The 20,222-nt window shown below is 42.1% G+C and overlaps 1 protein-coding gene across 1 annotated transcript in view; it reads left to right on the top strand.

Moving 5' to 3' along the window:
• The first annotated feature begins 238 nt into the window (after positions 1-238).
• Positions 239-20,222, top strand: part of GCM1 (glial cells missing transcription factor 1) — a 20,452-nt gene continuing 468 nt past the window's right edge. Inside the window, 6 exon segments of the mRNA XM_049653818.1 lie at positions 239-635; positions 3,844-4,059; positions 15,585-15,837; positions 16,878-16,990; positions 18,011-18,139; positions 19,889-20,222. The exon segment at positions 19,889-20,222 is cut by the window's right edge and continues 5 nt beyond it. Of these exon segments, the coding sequence (XP_049509775.1) occupies positions 3,985-4,059; positions 15,585-15,837; positions 16,878-16,990; positions 18,011-18,139; positions 19,889-20,222 (904 nt within the window). The 5' untranslated portion in view covers positions 239-635; positions 3,844-3,984.

Here is a 20,222-nt window from a genome sequence, read left to right as displayed (position 1 = left end):
GACTGAGCCACCGAGTTGCCCCAAGAATGGTATGATTTGAGAGGATTGGAACACTCAGAATTAGCGGGGGCATCATTGGTATGTATAAAATAGCATTTTAGCATTTCTGGCTTAGGAATGTTTGCAATCTAATATCTATCCCAGTAAGTTCCATTTGCATGATATTTTCCTACCTCTGTCTGTCTGTTCTCTCTCATACACAGGCAGGGGTAAGTGGTAGGAGAATTAGAATCTACTGTTAATCCATCTGCTTTGGGCCCAACCTATGAAATTATGAGCAGGAAAACACCTGTACTTCCTCATGAGGCTCTTTTCAATGCCCATTTCAGTTAAAATCCCCTCTTAACATAAAGGAGGGAAGAGTTTAGGGGTGAATTATAGAATATCCATCACAGTTGGACTGGGGACAATTGGACTAGTTAAGTAACTCCCTGGATCTCTCTTCCCTATCTGATGACGCTGAGAGCATCTGGATTTTGATTGGACTGCTGCCAGAGCTCATTAGCATAGCGTACCTTGACCTGGATTAGGGAACAGCAGCTCCTGCGTAGAAAATGACCAGAAGCTGCTGGGACCTGAACCAGAGATGAGATTTTTATGACAGTGTTGGCTGCATCTCCAGAAGAAGTCAGAAGGTAAGGAAGCCACAAATCCTGCGGAGAGGCGAATGTAAGGAATGGGACCATAGGCACCCCATTCCTACTGAATTTCATTTGTTTTACTTCCTTTGGTTCTCTGTAGAAATGATGAAATCTGAATACACATTGGCCCAACTTGTTTTAAAAAAGAAAAAAAAAGGAAGTCTTTACGATTTATTTTCTTTAATTCTGGAGGAAAACTGAGTTGAGTTGTTTATTTTTGAAAGGCTGCAGTCTTTACTATGTTTTGTTCTTAACTTTCAGGGAAATAGTAAATTAATGTTTGTTCATTTGGCAAAAATTTATATCTGAGAAAATCAAAAGAACAATGTAGCTTTCATGCAGCAAGATTTGTTATTCCCCTCCCCTTAATTTATTTGTGTGTGTGTGTGTGTGTGTGTGTGTGTTAATTTATTTATTTATTTTGAGAGAAAGTGAGAAAGGAAGGGGCAAAGAGAGAGGGAGAGATCAAGAGAGAGAGAAAGAGAGAGAGAAGGGAAGGGGCAGAGGGAGGGAGAGAGAGAATCCTAAGTAGACTGTCAGCATAGAGCCTGACTTGGGGCTCGAACTCATGAACCGTGAGATCATGACCTGAGCCTAAACCAAGAGTCAGGTGCTTAACTAACTGATCCACCCAGGTGCCTCTACCCTCCCCTTAATTTAAAAACAAAAGAATTATGTCTATGTCGCATAGACTGAAAATGCAACAATGCTTTAGAATTTTTGAGATACGAATCTTGTCATTCAAGGTTTTTTTTTTTTTTTAAGATCAATCTATTCCAATTAGCTATAACAAATTTTAGACAATCTGAGTTACTGTTGTTGAAGTTTAAAGAGGTAAGCACATAAAACTGTTGCCATCACATTTACACTTGATCTTTGTGTCTCACAGACTTGTTATTTAAATCTTCTGAATTCAAGTCTGTCTGTGTCAGCATTTCTTCGGTAACTCAATGTTTATTCCCCAAACATAGAATTTGATTTTAAACTCCTGGGGATTTAACCTTACAAAGCAGCGTTTAAAATGAAGGTGATCGGGGCACCTGGGTGGCTTGGTTGGTTAAGCGTCCAACTTCGGCTCAGGTCATGATCTCACGGTCTGTGAGTTCGAGCCCCGCGTCGGGCTCTGTGCTGACCGCTCAGAGCCTGGAGCCTGTTTCAGATCCTGTGTCTTCCTCTCTTTCTGCCCCTCCCCTGTTCATGCTCTGTCTCTCTCTGTCTCAAAAATAAATAAACGTTAAAAAAAATTTAAAAAAAATAAAATAAAAAGAAGGTGATGGACTACATGCTCTTTGAGTCTTTGACCACTAGGTTATAGGTGAGTGTGGTAGGCGGGATAGGGAGAGAAGAGACCCCTATTAGCTTGTTATGTAATGGTTATATGTTCAGGTCAACAGTCTTCTCTATCCAGATACTTTCCCTCAGCGTATCTCAGTGATTGACAAGTATTAGGGTTATATAGTTTTTGTTTGTTTTGGTTTTGGTTTTTTTAGTTCTTTTTTTAAATTTAATTTTATTTTTTAATTTACATCCAAATTAGTTAGCATATAATGAAACAATGATTTCAGGAGTAGATTCCTTAGTGCCCCTTACCCATTTAGCCCATCCCCCCCTCCCACAACCCCTCCAGTAACCCTCAGTTTGTTCTCCATATTTATGAGTCTCTTCTGTTTTGTCCCCCGGGTTATATAGTTAAATAAAGGTACATAACTAAGGAACAGAGCTCATGAACTTCCTAAGGTGGAGACTATTAAACTTTTAGTTCAAGTTTACTATTGTTTTATGTAACATCATTATGTCCCTTGCTTTTACAGGGGCACCAGCAGTGGAAGTGTCACACTTGTAAACATGTTTCACTTAGTGTTCTAATAAGCATATTTCATCTGCAAAATGATTAATTTTTCCTCAGAGTAGAACTACCTTCCTTTCTTTTCTTCCTTCCTTCTTTCCTTCCTTCCTCTTTCTTTCTTTTTTTACCTTCCTTCCTTCTTTCCTTCCTTTCTTTTCTTTTTTTGTAAATCCTCTTTAATCAATTAGAAACTAGAGCGGTATTTCTAATGGGGGGGAAGAAATGCAGTTTGCACAAACATTTTTGAATGTCTATCATTTACATAAATAATTTAATCAAAGTAAAGTGAGATGGAATTTTCTTGGAGGGGGGAGGGAAGCAGGAGATTGCTATCGGAAAGTCTTGAAGAGTGCTTTGAGTTATAGTAGAAACATTATTTTTAAGCAATAGTTCTCAAACAGTTTTGCCACCCAGGGGACATTTGGCAATGTCTGGAGACATTTTTGGTTGTCACAACAATGGGATGGGTTGCTACTAACACTTAATGGTCATAGACCGAGGATGCTGCTAAACATTCTTTTTTTTTTTTTTAATGTTTGTTTATTTTTGAGAAAGAGAGAGAGAGGGAGAGGAGAGTGCATGAGCGGGGGAGGGGCAGAGAAAGACAGAGAAAATCCCAAGCAGGCTCCATACTGTCAGCACAGAGCCTGACTCAGGGCTTTATCTCACAAACCATGACATCATGATGACCAGAGCCGAAATCAAGAGTCACATGCTTAACCCACTGAGTCATCCAGGTGCCCCTGCTATTAAACATTCTACAATGCACAGGATAACCCCCCACAGCAAAGAATTATCAGGTCTAAAATGTCTTTAATGCCAAGGCTTTAGAGGAATCTGATGAGGATATCCACTGATAATATTTGAAGATACAAAGTGCACACTGGATTTATTGAGGAGAGGAAAAATAATCTCTGTGGCAATTTAGATTTAAAAAATTCTTCTAGATACCTTTGGTTGTGATGTTTCCCACTTGTAACTTGAACCACATGTTAGCTAATGTACAAAAGTGTATCCATGAAAATAACTCCAAGCCAGTTCTTCCTCCTGCCCCAGGGAATATGGGGGAAAAGGTTCTAGTCATTGGCTGCAGATGACAATGGTCGCTACTCAGGCTTTCCCAACCTGGAGACGTCTAGCTGTGAGAAAGGAAGCCCACGCCTGAGGTGAAAACGATGATCATTGTGCTTCTGATTCCCCATGGTCAAGCTTTATTTCAACAAGATACTAATGGCTTCTACATTGTTTTTATTTGTATGCTGGTGCTTGAAAAAATGTCAATGAAACAGGTTTTTCTAGCAGACAAGCCCTGATTTTTATTTCTAACGGTCAGTGTTACTATCATTTATTTTTTAGTGTCAGGAATCAGTCTCCAGGTCTAAGCTGCTTGAATAAAGAGTGGACTGATCAAGTCTATGAAGCGCCTTTGAAAGCAAAAGTCTCAACCACTTCTGCGGGAAGTTGGATAGACAGAAACCTGTGGGTGATCTGACTATCATGGAGCCTGAGGACTTTGATTCCGAGGAAAAAGAGATGTTAAGCTGGGATATTAATGATATGAAGCTGCCACAGGTATGTACTTGTTATAAGAATCTGCCTTCAGCATGTAGCTATAAAGCTGGACTCTTGACTTGCTAAGACCTAGAAGGAAATTGGAGAGTCCAAGCTGGGGAAATTCCTCTCCTGAAAGCTTCAGCTGGGCATCCAATTGAGGAATTTTAAGAGGGGAAGCCATGACCTATAATTTGAGTGGGTTTTTACTTATCAGATTCCCCCCACACACATACACACACAATAGTTATAGACTGAAACAAAGAAAATGCGACTTCCCTTCTCTTTCAAAGTTGGCTTGGCTGATGTTGCCCCCAACTTAGCTAGCTAGTAGAATAAAATCTATGATAAAGTATTTGCCCGTAGATTGACTCTGCAGAGTACACAAGTTCTCATACAACCTTATTTGCTATAGTAATGATTTTAAATTAAATCTGTAACTGGAACGTCCAAATGATAGTGCTTTCATGGGACTTAGCAGCTCTTCTAGAACTTTTGTTGAGTAATACATGGTACATACATGCTGGGTGTTTTCCAGCGACAGAGTGACTTTCATTTCATATTTTCTCTACCTTTATTTTTGGCACTTGACTTTTTAATTCTTAATTTGGTGGAAAACATTAATTATTTAAAACTGATGCCCTTTCTGGCATTTGAAGGATGCTTTCCTTGGAGGTTGTTGGAAAGGGTGTTGGGAAGGTTGACTGGAGACCAGCAGTACCTTGTAATGAAAAGGCCAAGCTAGTCTTCCTGATTCCAGGGAACAAGAAATTTGGATTATCCCAAGTGGAGCAGAAAAAAATGAGGTTCCATAGTCTTGATTTATAACCATTCCAGATTTCGTTCTAATAAAGACTTCCACATCACTCCAAATTTCACTCTACTGAATATTTTCTTTTGTTTCTGTTTTCTCCTTAAATTTCCCTCTCCATTACCTCTTGGTAGGTCTTGGAGGAGCTGGAAGACACAAAGTGTACCCTACTTTCCACTCATCTAAGGATAGTTAAATAAACCATAGCTAAATCACATAAGTACCTATTGTAAGGATTTGTCCTTATGGTTTCTCTTAATGGTTTATGATTGTTGTAGCTGTTTTCGGGGAAACTTGAAAGTACGTTTTAGTTATCCCTGGTTCAGGGACCTATATTGATGCTTAGTCCTTTTCTTGATTTCTTGATGTAGTTCACAAGTAGAAGGTGCGTGTCCTAAATATCAAGAGTGGAAGTAAGCAGATACATAGAAAATTTACAGTGTCACATCCTAGAGCAGGGGTTTTAACAGGGCTGGAGAACCCTCTGAAATGGGAGGGAACACTGTGTACTAACATGCACTTTTTTTGCTGGGACAGAAGATCCATATGATTCATCAGATCTGTAGACAAAAGGAAGAACCACTTCTCTGGAGGGAAATTCAGGGCTCATAAAAGTTCATTTTTCCCCATGAATTTCCCAAAACAAAAACAGTCTCAGCTACTCAACACATTAAATTCAGAAATTCACAGCAAAAATACACATTCACTTTTGAAAATGTATCATTTATAGTTAATCAAAAAGTTTGATTGCTCATGGAAATAACTCCGTGACCCTCAAGTGCCCTTGTAAATATGCCAGGGAAATGATTAAAAGTGCAAAATCTCTTAATATTTTCTAAGCAGAAACAACACCATCCAAATGTGGGTATGTGCTGGCTCTGGAATCCTATCAAGAACCAGCCGAAGTGAAAAATAAAAAGATTTCTAAGCAGATTAAGTTGTATATTTTGTGAGCATATCTGGAGGCTGAGCGGTTACATTGTGTAAACCAGGGTATGGAGACAAATGCCTGGCTTGGGATTCCAGTTCTGCCTCTTTTTTTAACCTGTAAAGCCTTAGGGAGTTGTTTACCTTTACTGAGACTCCCTTTCCCCTTCTGAAAATGAGGCAGTTGTACTCACTAGTCTCTTATAGAAGCTTTCAGTTCTAATGGTCTAGGATTCTGTGACCTGAGGTTAGGAAGGCAGCCTGCCCTCTAGAACTGGGGGCCCAGTGCTAACACAATGCCTGGCATGTTAACATGCCAGCAAATAACAAATGTGGAATTCATTAGCGAATGGCTCCACTGCTTAGAGTCTGTGGGACTCTAAACAAATCGATTTTCTCAAGTCTCAGTTACCTGCTCGGTAAAAGGAAAATAGTAATTCCTTATATACCTTGCCTCAGTCTCTAAACTCTTTAGAGCAGTGTTTCCCAAAGTATGTTCTATAGAGTATAAGTGACGAGGTATTTTTGTGGGTATTATAAAGAAAGAGAAAACAGAAACACTAGATTCAACAAAGTTAAACAGATTTCTTTGCTGCAGACTTGAAGACTTCCATCCATGCAATGGCAGTGCTCCCAAGGAGAGGCTGTGTTAGGCACTTTGGCCCTGACTTGTTTTTGGCTCTAGAGCCCTCTTTGTGGAGCCCTGCCGGCGAGTAATGTTCCTCATGTCACCTGTTTGGGCACAAAAAATGTGGTTTAAAGGATCAAATGCAATTGCTTGTCATTGTTATAAATTTCCCCAGTGTCATTCTTTGTCACATTCATACAAGGAATTTAGAATTTATTTTTCATGATTTTGTGTTCTTGCCAGAATGATTACTTCTGCAGTGTGTAGGCAAATACCTATAACTTGTAGACCAATTTCTTTCCTGCTAATCTACTCACATGCTTCAAGTTTCAGGATGGTCACCTGAATGTTAATTGCATCTTCTGTTACCCTAAATTCCATGTCCCCTTGTACATCTCAGTTATGTCAAGATATATGGATTAAATTTTGGCAACAGTGAATGGTGACGTCCTCATTAGGACATCTAACATTTCCAAATGACTAGAATGTGCCAGACACTACAGCAGTCTCCAGGGATACAGAGGCCATGAAGCTATGTTAACTTTCATGGAAGGGCTCATGATCATCTGGGCAAATGTAACAAGGTCCGTGCCTGAACGGAAAACCTATGTCATACAGAAAAACGCTGGAGGTACTTGAAAGAGGAAGTCTGTAATTCAGGGCCCCTTGGGCATGGGAAGCAAGGCAGAGATTCTGGCAAAGGGCTTTCTCTGGAGAAGCTGTAAAATGTAAAAGGATTAGGGCAGGGGAAGGAAGCAAACAGGACAGTCAAGGTAGAGCAGGTCACCAATGTCCGAAGGCTATTCAGCCTCTACAGTTGAGGGAGCTTGTGCATAGGCATTCGGCCAGGATATTTGGGAAGTTACTGGCAGGAAAGGTGGCTTGGAAGCAGGCTATCCTAAGAGGATTCCATTGTTTTCTAGGAAGTGGGCAGCCACTAGGCTTTTGGGGCTGGACAGGATCATGATCATATCCAGGGCTCAGAGTCCACTTGCCCTTGCTAAGTCATCTCTCCCCTCTATTTGTTTCATGTGTGCTTCCTTCTTTCAGCTGCATGTATGTCTTTATCAGTCTTCATTTCACTTGTTTCTGGTCGCTCCTCTAACTTGTGGTTATTTTTATACCATTTCTCCTTACTCCAGCCCCCAGGGACCCAACCCAGAACGGCAGGCACTCAACTTACTCAAAAGCATCATTGATAAAATGTCTCTATTCCAGGGTAATGTGATATACCAATTTTGCTTTCCTGTTTTATTTCTCCTTAAATTACATTTTTCATTTTAAAAGTTCAAATATAATTGCTTTAGGGTTTGCTTGGTCCAAGCAGCAAATGTCTGGTGTTGGTTTAGTCTTACCTTCATTAAAAATGTTAATTACAAATTCCTGGAAAGTGGCACAATCTCATTAATACGACTCTAACACTTGACAGCCTTGAATACCTAGGAAAGTTCTTTTTTTCTTTTTGTTGGTTGAAAATTGGGAAGGGAATCACTTCTTTTGCTTCCTAAGTAGTAGCCACTTCAGCAGGGTGCCAGTTTCTGTGAGCACAAATACATGGTGTTCCAGTGGCACCACAGCAGACAAACCCTGAATCATTTTGTTCCTACGCAGGGGCAGTGTTCAGATTAAACCTGTGACCAAGGGTGCCTGGCTGGCTCAATTGATAAAGCATGCAGATTTCGATATCAGGGTAGTGTGTTCAATCCCCACATTGGGTATAGAGCTTACTTTACTTTTTCTATTTTTTTTCATTCATAACTTTTCACTTGGGTCTTTTTTTTTTTTTCTAAATATAATTTATTGTCAAGTTACCTAACGTACAGTGTATACAATGTGCTCTTGGTTTCATGAGTAGATTTCCATGATTCATTGCTTACATACAACACCCAGTGCTCATCCCAAGTGCCCTCCTCAATGCCTATCACCCATTCTCCCCTCCCTGCCATCAACCCTCAGTTTGTTCTCTGCATTTAAGGGTCTCTTATGGTTTCCCTCCCTCTCTGTTTTTATCTTATTTTTCCTTCCCTTCCCCTATGTTCATCTGTTGTGTTTCTTAAATTCCACATATGAGTGAAATCATAGGATATTTGTCTTATTTCACTTAGCATAATACCCTCCAGTTTCATCCATGTTGTTGCAAATGGCAAGATTTCATAATATATACATATATATATATATATATATCCATTCATCAGTTGATGGACATTTAGGCTCTTTCCATAATTTAGCTATTATTGATAGTGCTGCTGTAAACATTGGGATGGCAATGATTTCATAATATAAATGGCAAGATTTCATTATATATATATATATCTCCATTCATCAGTTGATGGACATTTAGGCTCTTTCCATAATTTAGCTATTATTGATAGTGCTGCTGTAAACATTGGGATGCATGTTAGAGCTTACTTAAAAAAAAAAAATCCGGGGCGCCTGGGTGGCTCAGTCGGCTAAGCGTCCAACATCAGCTCAGGTCACGATCTCGCAGTTCGTGGGTTCGAGCCCCGCGTCAGTGTCTGTGCTGACAGCTCAGAGCCTGGAGCCTGTTTCAGATTCTGTGTCTCCCTCTCTCTCTGACCCACCCTGTTCATGCTCTCTCTCTGTCTCAAAAATAAATAAACGTTAAAAAAAAATTAAAAAAAAATCCATGGCCAAAGCCACACAAAGTCATTAACTCACAAAATCGCCAGGTTTAAGTACATTCTTTCATAGAGAAAAGATTTTTAAAAAATATACATAGGCTAAACATAAATACAGGCCAACCTAAAACCTAGTGAATCAACCACAAAAAAAGCCATGTCTTCAGTTAGTTAATTCCTGGACCGTGATTTTAGCCAGCAAGGTTGTCTTTGCCTTAAACTCGTAAGCAAAGGTGAACCTTTGAGCTCTTTCAGTGAATTCATGTGGTTAGTGTAATCACAGTGAGCCAGTAATCGTAATCAAATGTGTCTTGGTGTCAGGTAAACCAGATTCTGGATCTCTTGTCAATTATTATCTGCCTGCGTGATCAGGCATTGTTGGTCTGACAGGGCCACCTGTGACTTTGTCCTCCTTGTTGGTGTTCCCCTTGATCTATGCTGGGCCCCCTTGGTCATCGAATCCCCATTGCTGGAGCCAGTTCTGCCACCCTGTGCTTCTGGTGTGATGGGGATAGGAACATTACTGCATCTGTGGTAGGAGAAACTCTTCTCTGGGTGCCTTCCAGAAGGTCTCTTGGTTAGTCAGATAGAGTAGAAAAGGGAAGGAAGAAGAGAAGAGAGAGGTAGGTGATGAAGAATATGGAAAGTGGGGTACTCTGGCCCACCTTAGTGTTGTCCAAGCAAATAAGGAAATTTTTGTTTTGAGTTTTGTCCCTTTAACGAAGGTAGGAAATTGCCGTGTTAGCCTAAGAAGTTATTTGTGAGCTAACTCGAAAACATTTTGTTGAGTTGAATTTCTTCCTTTCATAACACTTGAAGTTTGGTTTCCAGTTGGCCAGAAGAGCTAAGTTCCTGAAAAGTTGTATATAAATCAAAATGCTGGTCGAATTTTTTTTTCCCTGTGTTCCATAAGTAACATCCAATTTTTTCACTCTTATCTGATTTGCTTAAAGGCATATCTGTTTGCTATCCCTGTTTTATTTGGAAACATTAATTATAAAGAATTAAGCTATGAGGAGGCTGGGTGGCTCAATTGGTTGAGCATCTGACTCTTGATTTCACCTCAGGTCATGATCTTATGGTTGTGAGACCGAGCCCCAGTTTGGGCTCCATGCTGTGCATAGAGCCTGCTTAAGATTCTCTCTCTCCCTCCCTCTCTGCCCCTTCCCACTTGCATATGCAAGTTTGTGCATGCTCTCTCAAAATAAAATAAACTTTAAAAAAAGAATTAAGCTATTCTTAGCATTAAAGAAAATCTGCAGATAATTGCTTTATATGAGAGTGGATTATATTCTAAGTGAAATCTATTTTAATGTAAGTAACAACATGATAATGTAGGTGTTTTGATGCCTTATTTCAGAATTTTGGTTTTCATTTTATTAGTTTTATATAATAGTATATATTTAATTCTTAAGGGACCTTATTAGAACTTTAAGTAGTTAAACTAAGCAGAAAGAGGAAGGATGGGTGCTCCAGAATTCCATGGAGTTGCAAAGATTTTTAGTGAGAGGATTAGATCTCTTAGTAAAAAAATTAGAGAAGTCATAGAAATGTTAGTTAAACCCCCAGTGATGTTACCCATGAGATTATAAAATATAAATTACTTAGATTTACATGTTGGAAACCTTAAGAGTATTCCCTTTAAATTATAAACTTCTTAACCAAGAGGAAAAATAAAGAGTTACTCATGAAAAGTTAGAAATTAAAATAAACAGATCTCTTGAAAAGAAGAAAATATTTTATGGAGATTTGCTAAACAAGATTAAGAAATGATTATTCTTTCTTTTTAAATTTTACCTGTCTGGTGCCTTAAATTTACAAGGCTTTCAGAGATCACTATCATTCATTTGACACCTGAGTTCCTTTGAATTATTGGAATCTGGGTTTTGTCTTAATTTCCACGTCCACTAAGCATCCGACTCAAAAGACTGGGCATAGAGAGTAGCTTGATACAAATACATTTACTCCTAGTAATTTTCTCAAGTCCATACATTGTCAGAATTATTACTGCATTACTGATGAAACTGGAAAAGTAGGCTGTCAGCGGAGAGGCTATCAGGGGGAAAAAAAAAACCTTAAAAGATAGTCAAATGTAGAGGCACCTGGCTGGCTCAGTCAGAAGAGCCTGTGACTCTTGATCTCCAGGTCACGGGTTTGAGCACCACATTGAGTGTAGAGATTACAAAAACAAAAAAACAAAAAAACAAAACAAAACAAAAAAAAAACCTTAAAAAATGAAAAGATGGGGCTGCTGAGTGGCTCAGTCAGTGGAGAGTTCAACTCTTGATTTTGGCTTAAGTCATCATCTTCCAGTTCTCAAGTTTAAGCCCTGTGTTGGGCCCCTGAGCTGACAAGCGCAGGGCCAGCTTGAGATTCTTTCTCCCCATCTCTCTCTGTTTCTCCCCTGCTCTCATGCTCACCCTCTCTCTCTCTCTCTCTCTCTCTAAAAATAAATAAATAAACTTAAAAAAAAGTGTTTAAAAAAAAAGACAGTCAAATGTAGAAAATACCGTAAGCTCTAAAACCTCAACAATGTCAAAATAATTGAAAACACACAGTGTTCTCCAGCTACAAAGGAATCAAACTAGAAATTAATAGCAAAAGGAAATAGGAAAATCTGCAAATACATGGAAACTAAGCAATATATTTCTAAATAAGCCGTAAGTCAAAGAGGAAGCTTCCAAGAGAGATACATTAAACTGACCTGGGAGGAAATACAGTGGAGATCATTTCTTCCTCCGAACATCTGAGACACTTGTACGTATAAGTTCCCTTCCTGGTTTGTGCGGTTTATGGTGCTGACCAGCTGCAGGGGCCACTCACGTTTAAAATGAAAATCTCCATTTTTCTACAAGTTTGCTTTGCCCTTTTCTCTGCTATCCTGACTGTTGTGCTTTGTGTTTGACCAGTAGATCTTTATAGTCCAAATTGTTAAAGATCCACATCTGAATGTTTTTTTTAAAGTTCATTTCTGAGAGAGAGAGAGAGAGAGAGAGAGAGAATCCCAAGCAGGCTCCAAGCTGACAGTGCAGACCCCAACTTGGGGAGAGAGAGAGACAGACAGAGAGAGAGAGAGAGAGAGAGAGAGGGAGAGAGAGAATCCCAAGCAGGCTCCGAGCTGATAGTGCAGAGCCCAACTTGGGGCTCCATCCCACAAACTGTGAGATCATGACCTGAGCTGAAAGCAAGAGTCAAACACTCTGAGCCACCCAGGTGCCCTCACATTTTAATGTTTTAACCAGAATTTTTATTACTTCAGAAGATAAATACTGTGTGTTCTATGGTATTACTGTGACCACAGAAAACAAGAGGACGTTGTTTAGAGCCTTGGGTTAGAAGGAAGAGAAGGGGTAGGGGGTAGAACAAGCTGGAGTGGGGCTGCCTGAGGTGAAACTTACTTAGCTCAGAATTACCAGACAATTGGGGGAGGGGAGGGAAGACCTGGAAAAAGCCCACAATCCATTCTGCACCTTAGCCTGGGCATGAGTGTTTTCTGGAAGCTCTGTTGTGGAGCAGAGGGGACTCTCTGAACACCACACTGCCTTCTCCTTGCACAGCTTCCTGTTCCCACACCACGACAGGTACAGTGTGGCAGAGGAAGGGCTCACCTGTGCCATTCTGAAAAAGAAGGCTGTGGAAGAAGTTGTGCCACTAAAGCTTTTGCTTTATAGGGGCTTGGACGCCCATCTTGCATTTGGCTTGGCAAAGTTGAAAGCACGAAGTGACATCTCTGTGGGTCTTCTCTCTCCTGAAAGTCAGTGGCTCTTACAACAACACTGCTTGTGGCCTCAGATCTAGTAAAGTAACAGCTAAAATTGATACAGGACCTGCTGTGCTCCAGGCACTGTTTCAAATGCTTTGTGTATGGTAACTCATTCAATCTCATAACATCCCTATGAGGTGGGTACTCCTGTTCCCTCTGTTTTACAGAGCAGGACGTGGAGGCACGGAGAGGACAAGGAACTTTGTTAAGACTTCACAAGGCTGGCTGCCTCACAGGTCTTTTTTTTTTTTTAATTTTTTTTCTACATGTATTTATTTTTGAGAGACAGAGACAGCGTGAGCAGGGGAGGGGCAGAGAGAGAGGGAGACACAGAATCCGAAGCAGGCTCCAGGCTCCAAGCTGTCAGCACAGAGCCCAACTCGGGGCTCAAACCCACGAACCGTGAGATCATGACCTGAGCTGAAGTTGGACGCTTAACCGACTGAGCCACCCAGGCGCCCCTGCCTCACAGGTCTTAACCAGGAATTAGGAACCATCCTGTAATGGGCCAGACAGTCTCGGCTATGACTACTTGACTCTACCGTGGTAGTGTGAAAGTATCCACAGACAACACTTAAATGGATGAACATGGCCGTGTTCTAATAAAACTTTATTTACAAAAACAGATAGTGGGCTGGATTTGACCCATGGACCCTAGGTTGCAGACCCCAGCTCTTAACTGTTAACTAGCACTACACCTCATGTACATGAAACCTCTCATTTATGTTTCCTCAGATTCCTGTCCGTTCCCACGACATTCCATTCAAATGGCAACTGTCATTTTAGGAAACTTACAGTTTACAACACATCTGCTCTTCGCAGTATTTTTTGAAGAATGTTTTATCACTGTCCAAAGAGTTTATTTATTTATTTATTTTGAAAGAGACCAAGTGGGGGAGGAGCAAGGAGAGACAGGGACAGAGAGAAAGCCCCAAGCAGGTTCTGCACTGATAGCACAGAGCCCAACGTGGGGCTCAACTCACGAACCGTGAGATTGTGATCTGAGCCGAGATCAAGAGTTGGACACTCAACCAACTGAGCCACCCAGGCACCCCTCACTGTCTCCATTTTAGAAAAGAGCAGAATGAGGCTTCAGAGACAGTCACTTGCCCAGGGTCTTGTGTTACGAAGTTCTTTGGCATGTTCTAAACTTGAGATCTAACTCAGTAAACACCAACTTTCCCATGCTGCCCTTCCATTCTAATGTTGATGTTCGCTTTTTTCCTTCTAAAATGCTTTTTTCTCATAGTCTATTTTGTGCTTTCTTGTTGGGGAATCAAAGGAGAAGCACCCTGTCTTCTTGTGAACCTTATAGAATCTTCTCTCTGAGCTTTTAGAATCTTCTTGATGAAAAGTCTTATATCATGCCAGGTCTCTGAGGGCTATGGGGATGGACACAATCTAAGCTTGAGTATAGAGACTACTTAATGATTGTCATTCTTTTTTTTTAATATTAAATTTATTGTCAAATTGGTTTTCATACAACACCCAGTGCTCATCCCAACAGGTGCCCTCCTCAATACCCATCACCTACCCTTCTCTCCCTCCCACCCCCCATCAACCCTCAGTTTATTCTCAGTTTTTAAGAGTCTTTTATGTTTTGATTGTCATTCTTAAGAACTAGGAGGGATCTGTCAAATGCAGGATCTATGCACCAAAGGGCCAAAGGAATGTGAGGCTCAGCATCAGTGACTAACATTTATTTAGAATGTAATCCATGGTTGGTGCTGTGCTTAGTATTTTTATATATTATCATCTTCTCAGAACCACTCTTGGGGTAGGCAGGTCTCATTATCCTTCTGCAGGTGAAGAAACAGAAGCAGAAAAAGCCCAACAACATATGCTATAAGGATTGAATGTAATGTCTCTCTGACCTTTTTGAGGAGAGCTTAGATGTTCATGTATCGGAAATACTGCCAGTGGCTGGGCAATAAACAGAAGTTTCCAGCCAAAGTAAACTCTTCCTTATTCCTCTGCCTTGTTTGAGGCCCATAGATACGCTAGCAGAGAAAAAGGAAGAAAATCTCCCCAGGAGAGACAGCAGCTCTCAGAACCCTCCCTAACCAGGCCTCCTCAGTTTTCCCAATGCTTATCTCTGGTGCCTTTGCCTAAACCCTTAGCATTCCCAATAAGGTATCTACAGTGTGGTATGAGACATTATCTCACTACCCTGCCACGATGTTTTCCACTGTGATTGTGTAAGAGCACAAAAATATTACTTCACCCTCAAAAATTCTTTGTTTTTAATGTTTATTTATTTATTTTTGAGAGAGAGCACAAGCAGGAGAGGGACAGAGAGAGAAGGAGACACAGAATCTGAAGCAGGCTCTATGCTCCAGGCTCCGAGCTGTCAGCACAGAGCCCGACACAGGGCTCGAACTCACAAACCATGAGATTATGTCCTGAGCCAGAGTCAGATGCTTAACCAACTGAACCACCCAGACACCCCTCACCCTCAAAAATTCTTAGTGGGAAACGGTCAGTTAAGTCTTATCACCAAGTTCTAGAGAAACATCAGTGGGGTAGAATTCAGGGGAAGCCGGGAGACTTCCAACTTCCGAAATTACAACTCATTTTGGTCCGGGGAGCAAGTCTTCTGTAGACACAGCATCTTCTGTTCCTGCCGCCGCGCTGTGCCCAGCTCCTGCCGTGAGAACGAAACCCTGGTTGGTCTTTGCCAAAGGTCTCGGCAGCTCTTGGTGCCAAACCATCTTCGCATCTATGAACAGTTGTGTTTTCTCGCTTAAAATACAGCAACATTGTTTGTGTTTCTGTCAGAACGTGAAAAAGACCGACTGGTTCCAGGAGTGGCCAGATTCCTACGAGAAGCACATCTATAGCTCAGAGGACAGGAATGCGCAGCGGCACCTGAGCAGCTGGGCCATGCGCAACACCAACAACCACAACTCACGCATCCTCAAGAAGTCCTGCCTGGGCGTGGTGGTGTGCAGCCGTGACTGCTCCGCCGAGGAGGGGCGCAAGATCTACCTGAGACCTGCCATCTGCGACAAAGCCCGGCAGAAGCAGCAGAGTGAGTAGGGTCCCCTGACACAGTGAAGAAGCTGACATCCACTAGGAGGCTCCTCCCCAGAGGCCAGCACATCCCAGCACATCCCAGCACATCCCGAGGGGTGTGGAGTGTGTGGAGACCAAGGTTGTTCCTTATGTAGAACACATTATGGAGAGCCGACCAGCCTCCTCAACCCCCAGTATCTGCCCCACGGATCTGCCGTGCCCAGAGCACCCACCAGTAAAACTGCTCCCCTGGGTCAAGGCACCTGACTCCAGGCCTCTGTTAGAAAGCAGACATGTCACTTCAGGGGCGGACATGAGTTCATCGTGCACCCACAGAAAGTTTAGGTGAAAGTTGTTCGCCACACTTGCCATCTTGGGAATGGGGCCGAAGATGAACTCAGTGAATGCTTTGATCTGGAGTGGGAGCAGCAGGGCTGAGTTTGAGATGAGACTCCATGCCACGTCCTTTAGATCCATGCCATAATCACGTTTGCTTGGTTTTTCTTTATCGTGTTCCTGGGATTTTGAAGCAGATACGTTCAGCATTCCCTGTGTCTCGCCCACTCCAGCCCCCAAGTTACCTCACGTTCTGTCCTTGTAATTTGTCTTTAAAACTTGCTCTCAGGAAAGGATCTGCTATCAGTCATTTACACTTTAATGAAAATTTCGTGGCTGTGCTCTTTCTCTCCTGTGACTTTGCTCCTTGACCCTTAATTCTAATTATGAAGTGAAAGAATTCTTTCCTCTTCTCTACCAAGAATTTCAAGTATCAGTAAATAAGTAGGGAGGGATTTTCTGCTCAAAGAGCTCTCCCCTGATCTGTGAAATACCCTGCTGTGGAAGAAACTGCTTCCTTTTCCCCCTGTGTGAGACCTGGGCTGGGACACTTCAATGGCCAGGCCTCCTAGGGTCAGGGGTAATGCCCAGGAGGGGATGAAAGCTCATAAAGCTGTGCCCACCTATATTCTCTGCCATCCTGGAATCAGGCCTGCACTGCTAGAGTCGCACAGAGTCAGGAGTCAGTTGACGTGGCCTCCCTCCTCTGCTCTCTTACAGGGAAACGCTGTCCCAACTGTGATGGGCCTCTCAAGCTGATTCCTTGCCGAGGCCATGGGGGCTTCCCGGTCACCAACTTCTGGAGGCACGATGGACGCTTCATATTTTTCCAGGTTGGACTGGATTTAGAGTGAGGAGATGCCATTTCTCTTTCATTCAAGCAATGTGTACAGAGCACAGGGAGAAGTTTCGTACAGGAAGTGGACGGGTGGAGAGCCTGTACCAAGCCTGAGGCCCACGCTGGGCAAGCAGATGTCTATACCCATACCTCAGCAGACGCACCATGTACCAGGGAGCCAGCTGACTCTGCCTCGGGCTTCTTGGGAGAGGCAGCTGTCAGTACTCCTATCCCACTCGGGCTAGCGCAGTGCAGGGGCATGCAGTCGGCTTCAACAGACCCGAGGTCGAATACCAGCTCTGACCTCTAACCGACTCTGTAAACCTAAACATGTTACTTTGCTCCCCTAAGCCCACAGTTTTACATAAAATGTGGCTGTTAAGAAGGACTTTACAGGGGGGCGGTGGTGTAAACAGAATAGAGCGTAGCCTCTGATGGCAGACTGCCTGGGTGTCAGGATCAGTGTTCCTGCAGAAAGAGAATGTCCTGATTTGCTAGGGTGTGCCAGCATCTGTGCTACAACTATTTCCACCATGGCCCACTTGAAGCCACCAGCCATTTTTAACAGCCAGCTCACAGAATTCCTGAAGGTCCTAGAGCTGGCTCCCCACTTGCTAAGGGGGTTGCCTGGCTGGTATAGTTTCTCCATGCTTCAGTTTCCTACTCTGTGAGCGAGGGACAGTAATAATGGTGGTAATACTAATGTGCTTGAAGGTAAAATGAGATCATGTGTTTGTGACCGCATCCTCTACGTACCATAAGAAGCACTTAGAAAGTGGCCCTTGTGATCATTGTGGATATGACTTGGCCAGATGTGCAAGAGGCACCATGGGAGGAAGGGGCACCATGACCAAAGGCAGGCAGGAAAGCACATGGTGGGTTTAAGAGGTCTCATCAGTCTCATGACAGTCATCAATGGCAACAACGCCCCGTCAGGTGGCAGGGCACAGGGTAAGCCTTTATATACCGTGAAGTACAATCTTGTTATTTATTTTACCTCCCTGTCTCCTATAAGTCAAAGGGAGAACACGATCATCCCAAACCAGAAACCAAGTTGGAAGCTGAGGCAAGAAGAGCAATGAAGAGGGCACAGACGGCATCCTCCTCTGTCTCCTTAAAGCTGAAGGGGAGCCCAGAGACAAAGGTAACCTGTCCCCCTATTTGTTCATAATGTACAACTTACCATCCATGTGGTGAGGGCAATAGATGTCCCTGGTCCCTTCCCACCTACCAATGAAGTTAAAATCATACTATCCAGCTCATCTACAAGCTAGCATCCACCAAACAAATGGAATCTGGGGGTTTCCTCTTAATTTCTACCATCTTTGTGGTATGTTCTCAAATGTTCATTAAATCCCATATATTTTTAGAATCATCGTCCCCACTACAATTGAAAAAAGAGATTTGGATTAGTACTTAACCTATATTTGGCACTTTATCTTTCGGTTTTATCAGAAAGGAAACTAAAATGATCACCACAAAATAATTAGCCTTGTGTTTAGAATTTTTACCCCAAATTTCCATTCTTCCTCTAAATAGAATATTTCCTCAGCACATTGTCTCAAGATGAAAAACCCACTGTTCTGAAAATAATGGCCATCTGGAGGGTTGGGGTGGGAAAGCCAAACTGTAAAGTGAAGTCTGTGGGTCTGTGGGCATCATACCATAGGTTTGTGGGTATGTCTGCCTCACAGTGGTGCTAATTCCTGTATTTTACTACTGCTCAGGGCTCTACATTTCTTTTCATGAGAACAGAGATGGAGTCAGTCCATCCCTAGAGGTTGTAAATGTGTCTCACATAGGAAAAAATTGTCATTTGAGTCTGTAGGGAAATGTGAGTCCTTGAAACCAAATGGCTGGTCCCTCGTCCCTTCTCCAAGCCATGGGACAGGTTGAAGGACATTTCCTCCCAGTCACTCTGGCTGGTCATGGTCTCTCCACCTCTACCCTCTTGTTACATAAACAAAAGGATAACTTAATTCTCAACCAGATTCTTTTCCTGTGACTTACTGGAAGGTAGTACACTTCCTTCATTTATAAAAATAAATTTACTACTTATATATTCTACAGGTCCTATTTATGATTCAACAAAATTCCCATGAGTTCAGAGAAAAATCTTGAAGGAAAAAAATAAATAACCCTAGTCTCTCAGACTGGAAACAGCACTAAAATACAGGGAAGTCAAGGAGGGAAGTGATATGTGTGTGTGTGTGTGTGTGTGTGTGTGTGTGTGTGTGAGAGAGAGAGAGAGAGAGAGAGAGATCCCCTGAGAGTTATACTGAGTATAATATAAATCTTTGAAGCCATGATTTGATTCTTCTTAAATAGTCTCTTGCAAGTTCCTCACAAAGGCAGTTAGAATATCAGATTTGTGCTTGAGGATGAAACATTTTATTTTTTTATGATTCTTTTTTCAATGTTTATTTTTGAGAGCAAGAGAAGAGAGTGTGAGCGGGGAGGGGCAGAGAGAGAGGGAGACACAGAATCCGAAGCAGGCTCCAGGCTCTCAGCCGTCAGCACAGAGACCGACATGGGGTTCGAGCTCACAAATTGTGAGATCATGACCTGAGCTGAAGTTGAACACTTAACCAACTGAGCCACTCAGGCACCCTGAGGATGAAACATTTTAAACACACTCACTCTCCTCAGAGTAAAAGGAGTAAGAGTAATTCAACTCTTACTGGTTAGTAGGCTTTAGAGTGGAAATGGAAGAAGCTTCTTTCAGGCTTTAAGTAGTTGTGGTAAGACTCCCCTGTGCATTTGTGCTTCAAGTATGTGAGGAATGAGGAAAATCGGATGGAGCACTGATTTGTGTGGAGTAACTCTGGGTGCCTGTGGTAGTTGTGTCAATTTGCTTAACTTATTAATGTGAGCTTTTCACTTTCCTTTCTAGTCTCTTCCAGGTGAAACACAAAGTTGGGGAAGTTTACCTTTAACTTGGTCTATCCAGGAAGGCATCCAATTGCCTGGTAGTTACGGTGGACGTTTAATAGCTAACACTCCCCAGCAGAAGTCACTGAATGATTCCTTATTCTTCTCCAAGAGTTATTGTTTGGGGGGAACCACTGATCTGGTAGACCCCGCTTCTACCTTGGGCCCCACTAAACTCTATGAGAAATGCAAATTGTCCAGTAGTTGGATTTATAATAGTGGGGACCTGCTTCATCCTGTTTCTGGAGTCTTCTCTGACTACGATGATCGGCAAACATGGAATAAAAACACTGCTT

The sequence above is a fragment of the Panthera uncia genome (genome assembly GCF_023721935.1).
Source record: "Panthera uncia isolate 11264 chromosome B2 unlocalized genomic scaffold, Puncia_PCG_1.0 HiC_scaffold_24, whole genome shotgun sequence".
In the NCBI taxonomy this organism is placed as follows: domain Eukaryota; kingdom Metazoa; phylum Chordata; class Mammalia; order Carnivora; family Felidae; genus Panthera; species Panthera uncia.
This window is presented reverse-complemented; position numbering and strand designations above follow the sequence as displayed.